Genomic DNA, 9,989 nt, shown 5'->3' with positions numbered 1-9,989 from the left:
TTAGCACAACTCGTGCAGTGGTCCAAAAAGATGTACAGCCGGACTATTCTCGTCCGGGTCGCCCAAAAATTGTGCGTAAAGCTCTTGGTACCGCGATAACGTCAATCCGCCTCGTCTTCTGTCGTCGTCCTGCAAATATTTCATTTTTTTCCTCTCCGTTAATATAATAATTGTTTTTAGTTGAAAAGAATATTTGACTTTCCAAGAGAATGTAGCACGGTTTTTCGATCAATATTTTCAATCAATGACCCCCATGAGTACAGAATTTAATCGATGTCGTGTTAGTGACGTACCGTCAAAAGATTTTGGTAAGCCTCGTCGAGCACGTCAATACTGTCCACGGGAATCCTCGTGACGCAATTATACCGGAACTCATCAGCTGCTATAACACCGTCATCTGGAAAATATATTTTTACAAAATTATGCTTATTTTAACTCGCAATGGAGAGGTTTGACGTAAAAAAAATGACGAAAGGCTCACCGTTAATATCAACCAACTTGAAATGACTGTCTATAAACATCTTCATGGCTTGGGGGAAATCTCGATAGGAACGGCCCACGCAACTTTTCTGTACTGCTTTTTTGAACTCTTCGACCGTTACTATGCCATCCTGAATATTTATAACGCAGATGAGGCTTATTTCATTTGATTTTTTCATTATCAATACCGCTTCATTTATAACCGATATTAAGGGGACCCAAATCTGCAGTCGTCAGAAATGAAGTGAAATCACCTTTTTTGTTTCTTTATTTGGGACAACAGGCTCGAGATTTTTCGTGCCCGAGAACATGCATTTTGAAAAACGTTTATATTCTTTTGCATTGAAAGAAGTGGAGCGCGGGCTTGTGTACTTAAAAAAAATCTAAAACGGTATCGACCGTAGCTTCGCCAAAAATCAACTGTCAACGGGAACAGAGTGGAATGTCCAACTTCGTTGATACATATTCGTGTATGATAGCCGATTTAACAGAATTTTCACAAAAATGAAATAATCATTTCATTCGATTTTACATTGTGAACAAAAAATCAAGATTTGTAAAAAAAAATCTGAATACTTGAGCACAGAATTTATGAAGCCGATTGTGTGTGAATTTTCGACATGAAGAAAATTGAAAATATTTTCGTCTATTTCGATTGCCTCTAGATTCTCCTTTCCAGGTGCAAATGTCCCTTCAATTGATTGGTTGGGGTGAAAATCACCGACAGTTATTTTGCTACCTTGTTAAAGTCGGCGAGCTCTGCTATCTCTTCCCACAAGGAGAGCATTATGTGAAGATTTTCCTGATACCGATTGTAATTAAAGTCTCCCTTGCCCTCGATCAACGTCATCTTAAGGGCCATGCACTCGAAGTCGTGTTGATCCAATACGCCATTATTATCAATATCTGAGCAAATATATTCGTTTCTTTCACGCTCAAATAATCGTTTATAAAAAATTTCACACGTTTATCAAACAACCCCCACCGATCAAACTATTTCTCATACGTTCATACATGAAATTCCAAACAAAATGAAAACAGCGATTCTACTGTGAGTTTTTCATTCACAAAAGCTACGTAGATGTGCAAATTTCATTGAATTTTTTCAAACAATCGATTCATACTATTCCGAATATAAATAAAAAATATTCAGACTCTGAGTAAACGAATACTAACCGTAAAGAAACTTCACTATAAAACTAACACGATTGTCCCAGCTGTATGCCATTTTTTTATGGCAAAGTAATGAACTTTGACACAGGAGAGAAACCGTCGAAAAAATTCTAGACCTTTACAAATTATTGAGAATTTTTAGTTTTCCTTGAAAACCCGGTGAATAAATATTAAACGAATATACTGATTTTAAAACGAGTTTACACGTCCATATGAGCAAAGGAATATTAAGAAATCTCGAGGAAGGAAGTTTCTTAGTAGGAAACGGAATAGAAGTGAAAGTCGTTCGCGGATGAATCTCGGATGTATACTGAAGATGAAGAAGCGTTTCAGGGGTGATCTAACTTTAGAATATCGGTGAGAAGAGACGGAGAGCAAAAAAAAAGGGAAAAGAGAGAGGGAGAGACACGGAGGTGTCGGTTGTGCGACTGCTGTGTGTTTTGTACGGAAGATGCGAACTTCTCTCTCCGTTGCTTCGAGGATGTAATGTGCAACGGTACACGAATTGCCAATATTTGCCAATTATTTGGAGCTTTGAGACCTCGACTCTCGTCTCCGTTGCTTCGCTCGATTCTAATTTCAATAAGGCTTCATTTCATGCGATAACTGAGCTGCCCTACTGTTTCAACAATGTAAAAAAAAAAGAATAAATAAAATGAATTGAGGTGCAAAATCCAAAGGTAGTCTCCAATTTCCCTTATTTCCCTTAGCCTCAGTCACATTTCTCACGAATAAACTGAACTCCAATTGAAAAAAAATCAACTGCCGACACCGCTTACTCTGGTGAGGTAAAAGAGCATGTAGCTTGAAACTATATAGAAAAGGAAAACAGAATCTTGGCATTGACTATTATTTTGAGGTGCTGTGGAAAATACTTGGAAGAGAAATCTGAGTTTTAATTGGTGAGAGTCAAAGCCAGGCCCATTTGGCGTGAAATACCTTATGCTCCGAAACCCGCGTGTGTGTATATACAACGTGTGTATATTCGTGTCACACAGGGAGACGAACACGCGCGATTCGGTTATACATCTCTATTTAACAAACGAAAATTCGTGACACAAAGGTGTATTTTCGTACTGTCTTAAGTGCGCACACGCTATATGTGTATTTATGCAGAAAATTCGCTACTTCGGTGCTCATCGTGCGAAACATACATTATACTCTAATTCATTCTCAGTTTTTCGTTCATTGCTATAGCTGTAAACTGCTGAAATATTCGACTATTGTCTAGCGTTGGATTCGATATCTAACATTAGACACGATTCTTGTCCTGGCGCTCGAATATTTTCCGCAGGATTGTGCACGATAGTTGCTCCATTTTTCATTCTTATTTATCACCCAAATGTATTTCCTCGCTTATATTGTGTTTCTGCGAGCGACCTCGTTTCTCTCAACTTTGCAAACGCCAATGCAACTCGGTATTGAAACAATCAAAAACGTTGTTTGGGTTTGTTTTGCTTGTTTAATGTAGAAAAAATGTCCAACTCGTTATCTCATCCGGCGTATTTTACAATTAAATTAAATCGAATTGTGCGCGGGAAATAATGGAAAAAGAAATAAATACGAAACAATAAGATTTCTACCTGGCTGGAAAATTAAAGGGAATGTGGCACGACGATTTCTGAGGCACTTTATGTGACTAGTTTTCGATTTCTGCTGAACGAAAGCCACTCCGTGATGCTGCTCGTCCGGAACTTCAATGCTCGAGGAAATATTCTTCAACGTATTTTGAAATACCAGGTTTATCTGTGGAGGAAGACATCACATTAACCAGTCTGTACCAAGATGAGTTATTGTAAAATGAATCGAAAATATTGAATTTCCGGCCTGTGTGGCGATGAAAGTCATCGTGAAGCGGTCGCTCTCCATACCTAAAATTTTTTTGCTCATTATCGTTCGATGCATCTCTTTGCAAGTTTTCGTAAAAGTATCTCGGTCCGGAATGAGTTTGGAGGGATAATGCTTCATGAGATACGCTTTGAGTACTCTCGCCGTCTCAAAACGGACTGTTTTCTCGGTTGGTACACGCGGTACGTACTTTTTGTTCGATTCGCCAGAAACTCGATGATCCTTGTTCGTTGCAGTTTCATTCGCAGCCTCTTTGGAGCGTCTCGTGACACGTTGCGAGTGCGAAAGTTTTGAATCTGTAGTCTCTGTATTTTTCTTCGTCTCCAAATTCGCCGGAGTACGAATTTTGTCTTTTGTCTCGTTGGATTTTTTCGGAGTTCTCGAAGTGTGCTCGAGGTTTTCGGGTTTTCCCGACGATTCCCCATCGTTGATACAGTTTCGTCGTTTTTTGTGATCTTTTGCTTGCGAATGCTCCATTCTCGTCTCTGAAATATCAGTAATTTTTCGTTTTCTCCCTGATTTTTCGCGATTTTTTTTTTCATTTTCTGGATCTACTTTACTCGATGATGATTCAACGTTTGACCAATTGTACGTCGTGCAAGAATATGCGAGCCCTCTCTCAAGGCAGCATTCGATTTGAGGGTGTAAAATTTCGTGACTCGACTGAGACTTTGAAGATTCAAGATCGTTAAGTTTCGATGAGTTTGACGTCGCAACATGCGATCGCGGAGAAGCCTCAGCGTCGATTCCCAGTCGGTCATTCACATCAATTTTATTCTGGCTCTTGTCCATCATCGTACCAGAATCGCTAGCCGAATGTTGTTCTTCGTTATCCTCATGCTCGTTAGACGACTCTCCTACGAGCTCAGTCTTTTTTTGACTCGTCACGCTTTTTGTAAAATAGCTTAATATCGAGTGAGACTTTTTCGTGTCCGACGAATTTTTCACGCTTTTGTTTAACCCGTTTTTCATACATCTGTCATTATTTATTTCCGTAGCTGTTCTAAAGCCGCTGTTCAGCTCGTGACTAAACGTAGACTCTTTTGGATTCGCGGAATCATTTCTTTTGGCAGTATTTCCTACCCGATGCAATAGAAGCTCCGAACTCTTGACAAAACCGTTGAAATGTTCTTGTTTGTTCTTTTTGACGTCAGCCGGGGCGGACGTTACGTGGCTTTTTGTACAGTATTCCTCGAAGTAATTGTATGCCGTTTCATTTTGCGTTGATTTTCGAACAGCAGTGATCTATTGATTGAACACATGTTTGAACCGCTGCTTCCGTTAATTTTTCTACTTCACTGAACACGCCATGAAAATTTTATACTTACAACGTTAAATATATCGAGCTTGTATTTATTTGCGAGTATGGTACGACACAGAATTTCATATTCCAATTCACGGGCTACGTTTCGAACTTGGAAATCTTCGGCATCGTGGCTCAAGCTTTTACCAAATTTCTCGTAATTTTGAGAAAGAGCTTCGATCAACTGAGTGAAACAGTGTTCCCGTACCTAACAAACGATAGAATCCCTCAAAACTTAACGTCCAAACGGCTTCAATAGATAAAAATTCATACAGTTAAGAAATAATAGATTACCTGTACGGTCAACCCTCGCACTTTTGTGTCTGTACTTTCAGCAGCAAAAACTTGAGCTTTTTTGGCAGCTTGACTGTTTTGTTTTTTTATATTTTCAATTGTATTGCCGCTACCGCGCCGAAGAGCGAATTGTTGTTGTATAAGTTCCATGGCCTCTCGTTTTTCTTGCGCTTTCAAACGCTCCCGACCTTCGCCATCATCATCATCACCATCGCCTCCTTCACCATCACTGTTCAACGATAATCACAAAAAATATTTGGTCGATCATTGAGAAAATTATGAATATTTATCAATTTTTCAAGATCCCACAACAAGTTTTCCTTAAATGTCGCATTTTCAAAAGATACGTGAAGAAAAATCGTCTCTTTTCAATATTCCGCAAAGACTAATGACACGGAAAATTTGAGAAATTCCATCGCCTTCTCATGGCCTGTTTTAAAATCTTTGAATTTCGATTTTCCATTTAAATTTGTTAAACTGTCTTCAACAATATTATTTGTTTGATTGATGATTTGCTCGTATTTACGCTGAAATTTTAAGTTCACATAAAAAAAGAAACTTTGACCGTCTGTACGCCGAACAGAGTCCCTGAAATTGAAACGAACCTAATGATTAATAGTGACAAATGACGGTCCTTAAACTCACAATTTATCGTATCTCGGCAAGGCTATACCATCGAAATTCGACCTAGAAGTTCGTTGTTGATTCGAGTGTGCCATTTCAAACGCTGATATTCTCGATCTCACGGCATCTTTGTCTTCGCAAGAATCGCAACGATTATTGCACGCAGGTGGTCGGTCACCGAAATATTTAGAGAATTCCGCATGTCTGCATCTTGAAAAAGATCAATAAATTGTAAAAAAAAAACTTTAACAAATCGTTAAGACTCGAAGAGCAGATTGGGGCCAACTCCTTACTTCGCTTCCAGGCAATAAGAAACCATTTTTTGAAAGCTCGTAAATTTGGCCTTAACAAGTTCGGGTGTTTGTCCAGGTCCAATTTCTTTCGTTAGAAATGAAATGGCTCGTAGCTCTTCGTTGCTGAAATAAATTCGGCAAAATGCTGGCTTTCCGTCACGTCCGGCCCTTCCGGATTCCTGATAATAAGCAGCTACGCTCTGAGGCACGGTCCAATGCACGACGAATCTGAAAATTTGCATATTCTTTGTCATAAATCAATAAGAAAAAAACAACAATTACGTCCGACTCATACGAATTTCTTATTTATATATGTAATTGAATTTGCATGCGCGTGTATGTGTGTTCCACATTGCTTGCCAACCTAACCGATCCTTTGTCCACCCCCATTCCAAAGCTGCAAGTTGCCGCAATCACTGGCACGTCGCCAGAGGTCCACCTATCTTGAGCGTTGGTACGATCCCGACTGTTAAGACCTAGGCGTTACAAAACGTTTAACGGTCGTAAAACGTTAATATAAAGTTCACAACTGGTACGTGCGTGCGTGCGTGCGTGCGTGCAAAGAAACACTTTGTGTTCGTACCGCCGTGGTATGCTAGGGTCGGGATTCCGAGCTCGGTCAAACGCTGCGCTATTACTTCCGTAGCCTCTTTTTTACGGCAGTATATAATACCGCAACTTCGTTTATCCTGTAACATAGTAATTATTTTAATTATATTTAAAGCTGCACAAGTCTTGAAATAAAATTACAATTGGGCTACGAGGAGTGTTACTGCATTTGGATACTTCAAATGCTTTCATGAGCACGAGAAGCTTGATGTAATAGTATTTCTGAAATTTGCATCCTAGACTGATCCTAAGCAGATTCTTTGTAATTTCTGCCCACCTCTTTTTTCGTGACTTCTGAATTTCTCTTTTGAATCATACTGTACGCATACTATGAAAATGGTTGAGTACAAAAGCCTCAAATTGAAGCATAATAGGTGCAAGCACTGAGGAAATACAATTTCGTTTATATTCTCTTTAGTGATTTAATTTCATAACTTTTTTATACTTGGCACCCAGCCGCCGATACGCACCGTGATAAATTATTTGCGTAGGACCTGATCATTTTTCAAATGCTTGCTAATATTTCTATATGGTAATGTAAAATTCGTAAGGGAACACGTTAGCGGCTCATAAATAACTAACGCCAGTCTTCAAAGGCAAGTTTACCTAAAATCGATACGACGTTTTGAGTATAAATCATTCGTTATTTCTCTGAAGTTGTTTACGACGCATGAGAAACTTACCGCACCAACCGTCTCGTCCTTAGGTCCAAGAGCTTCAACAATGAAGCTCTTCAGATGATCAAACGGTTTTGGCAATGGCTCTAAAAACCAAACGTCGTAATAAAGATTTTGTCGAAAGACAGGAACAGAAAAGACAAGCGGTTTATTCATCTTGAGACTTTGAAAAATATCCTCAACCACCTGCAACAGAATCGTGTGGGAATCATGGAGGATTTTTCAAGGTGATGCTATTCGATTACTCGAGTGCACTGAATCCAACCTCTTTTGCGGCGGTTGCGGTAAGAGCCACCACAGGAACTCCCGTTAATATTTGCCTGAAGGAACCCAGCTTTCTGTAACTCGGTCGAAAATCGTGCCCCCATTGGCTCAGACAATGAGCCTCATCTATTATCAAGTACGATATGGCCTTTATTTTATTCAATTTTGTCAGGATCGCCTTAAAAAGAAAAAGAATATTTTATTTACCAACACCGGTCTCGAGTGAGGAAAAATACTGATATCTTCAGCTAGTTGCCTATATCTAACATAATTACCAAAAAAAAATCTTGCGTGCACATTTCTGGTGTGACATAGAGTAACTTGGTTGATGGTTTCTTAGAAGATATGTCCGCAATGATAGAATTTCTTTCAGCCGCAGGAGTCTTTGAATTGAGCGCACATGCTTTGATGCGTTTGCTCACTAAGAAATCTACTTGATTCTGAATAAAAATATAATTGGTTTTATTGTCGGTTCACAAACTTTTTGTTACGAAAATGGATATTTCATTTCACTGCTTTTGTATACCTTAACAAGAGCTAAAAGAGGAGAAATCACTATGGCCACAGCATTTTCTTTCATTATTGCAGGTAGTTGGAAACAAAGCGATTTTCCACCTCCCGTTGGCATACACACATAGACATCTCGATCCCCTGAAATATTTTTGCATTAATTCAATATATTGAAAATAAGACGTTTCTCATGCTCAGGGAAATAAACAAACACAAAGGAAAAAGTTTAAAACAAATTTAAAATATCTAAACCAAAAACAGAATCGTATTTGATATTTCAAGATTTAAACAGATGATTTATATTCACGAAAAATAGAGATAATTAATTGAAAAGTGGAGCGCGAAAATTGTTTAATCCTCATAAAATACCTTCGAAAATCGTGAGGTAGGTTAAAGATGCGACTTACCTTTGTAAATAGCAGCTGTGGCTTTCGCTTGAATTTCGCTCTTAAAATCATCATATCCAAACGATTTTTTCAACGTTTGTCTCAACATTTTTAGTATATCGTGAGTTATAACGAAATAATAAAAATAAACCGGTCAACGTAAATAACCTTCATGAGCAAAGAATTAAAGAGACACCGCAATAGAAAAAAAGGAACTTCACGTTTTCGCGTTTGCTCACCGTTCGAGTGAACAGAGAACATAGATATAGAACTTATATACTAGCTTTTGGCACAAGAAAGTTAGTTTCGGTGTTTGGCTGAAGAGCGTAGTCCGCCGCGATGTCTATCCATGTCCGTATTTTTGAAGTGGATACTTTCTTATTTTTTATTCATCGTTATTTTTCAGCTCAAATTTTTGTACATTAATAAATTATAGTAATAAAAGCTCTTGTGTCTACAATTTCCTGCTTCATATCATATAGCCCGTAGCTCGTAGTACAGTAGTGCAATATTAAAATCATGATAAGGGTTGTCGGTTCAAATGAATTTTGTAGCAATTCTTTTCTCTCGAAACTCTAAAAATCAATCTTAAAATTTGTAAGATGTTCGACGCACCGAGACTCTAATTACCCCAAGCTAAATAAGAGCGTGCGTGATTATGTACTTTCGTAAAGTGCACGCCCAATGAAATTACCCATTGTAACTATATCTGAAAATTAGAGAAACTATATACGATCTCACAAAGAGATCCGAAGAAATAATGATCTTGTGTGCGAGTTTTATATGGAATTAATCGATTATTAATGTAACATTTAGTTGCGAACGAGTGAATAAATTACGAAAAAAACGAACTGGAGAGTTTGAATAATCATTAAAAATTGAATAATGGAAGACAGTTTCGAGTAAAAATTTAACAAAAAAAAAAAATTCACAATTCTAAAAAATATATAATACGAAACATTTCCCCCCACCATGGGACCGGCAGCAAAAATTCTTAAATTTATCAAAGTTTTTGAGAACATTTTTTGAAAAAAATCAAAACAAATAATCAATTTGAAAAGAGATATTTTTTAACGTAAAAATAGAAGGACAAAAATTTAATGAAATCGAAGGGGGACGGGTCAAAGACAGTGGTCGATTTGGCATGGAATGCCCCATTATATAGTAATAGAAGCGCACTCGGCGCAATACTTATGTAGCAGATTCACATTAAGATATCTCAGCAACTAATTGAGCTATCTTAAAATATTTTTTTTTCATTTTGGGGTAACCGAACCTGCAAAAACTGATTCTGTACTCAAAATTCATGAAAGATGACTAGAATTCTTCTTCAAGATTTGCTTCCGTACACATGTTTAATTTAGTACGCGTGAGAATAAAATGCTGTGGGGTAAGTGTAATTTTAAAAAGCAAAGAGAATTAGTTAATTAATCGTTAATTAGAAAACGCATGAATAATATTTTGGCAAACAGTATTTATTCGTCTTTCACTTTGAATGGCAGTTTCAAAATTTAAGTTCATTGAAATC

At 37.8% G+C, this 9,989-nt stretch overlaps 2 protein-coding genes across 2 annotated transcripts; both read right to left on the bottom strand.

Moving 5' to 3' along the window:
* Window positions 1–1,708, bottom strand: LOC122407286 (sarcoplasmic calcium-binding protein 1). The gene is made up of 5 exons (XM_043413408.1): window positions 1,657–1,708; window positions 1,220–1,386; window positions 482–704; window positions 294–397; window positions 1–129 (listed from the first exon to the last, which is right to left on the bottom strand). The coding sequence occupies exons 1-5, from the start codon at window positions 1,706–1,708 to the stop codon at window positions 1–3; spliced, it is 675 nt and encodes a 224-aa protein (XP_043269343.1).
* LOC122406611 (ATP-dependent DNA helicase Q5-like) lies at window positions 1,251–8,860 on the bottom strand. Its single transcript, XM_043412153.1, has 14 exons — window positions 8,483–8,860; window positions 8,092–8,216; window positions 7,841–8,005; window positions 7,567–7,743; window positions 7,308–7,487; window positions 6,599–6,704; window positions 6,380–6,491; window positions 6,016–6,243; window positions 5,744–5,932; window positions 5,099–5,327; window positions 4,830–5,012; window positions 3,525–4,746; window positions 3,237–3,399; window positions 1,251–1,386 (listed from the first exon to the last, which is right to left on the bottom strand). The coding sequence occupies exons 1-13, from the start codon at window positions 8,568–8,570 to the stop codon at window positions 3,350–3,352; spliced, it is 3,054 nt and encodes a 1,017-aa protein (XP_043268088.1). The 5' UTR covers window positions 8,571–8,860; the 3' UTR covers window positions 1,251–1,386; window positions 3,237–3,349.
* Window positions 8,861–9,989: the final 1,129 nt, after the last annotated feature.

This window comes from Venturia canescens, chromosome 2, assembly GCF_019457755.1.
Source record: "Venturia canescens isolate UGA chromosome 2, ASM1945775v1, whole genome shotgun sequence".
In the NCBI taxonomy this organism is placed as follows: Eukaryota; Metazoa; Arthropoda; class Insecta; order Hymenoptera; family Ichneumonidae; genus Venturia; species Venturia canescens.
This window is presented reverse-complemented; position numbering and strand designations above follow the sequence as displayed.

What these genes read in the sequence shown, in the direction of transcription:
- LOC122407286 (XM_043413408.1), bottom strand. Translation starts at nt 1,708, where the DNA reads ATGGCATACAGCTGGGACAATCGTGTTAGTTTTATAGTGAAGTTTCTT. An exon ending in AGCTCGCCGACTTTAACAAG is followed by an intron (nt 705 to 1,219) that starts GTAGCAAAATAA and finishes TGACGACTGCAG; the next exon opens with ATTTGGGTCCCCTTAATATC. An exon ending in CAAGTTGGTTGATATTAACG is followed by an intron (nt 398 to 481) that starts GTGAGCCTTTCG and finishes TATATTTTCCAG; the next exon opens with ATGACGGTGTTATAGCAGCT.
- LOC122406611 (XM_043412153.1), bottom strand. Translation starts at nt 8,570, where the DNA reads ATGTTGAGACAAACGTTGAAAAAATCGTTTGGATATGATGATTTTAAG. An exon ending in CTCTTTTAGCTCTTGTTAAG is followed by an intron (nt 8,006 to 8,091) that starts GTATACAAAAGC and finishes ATTTTTATTCAG; the next exon opens with AATCAAGTAGATTTCTTAGT. An exon ending in GACCCTAGCATACCACGGCG is followed by an intron (nt 6,492 to 6,598) that starts GTACGAACACAA and finishes TGTAACGCCTAG; the next exon opens with GTCTTAACAGTCGGGATCGT.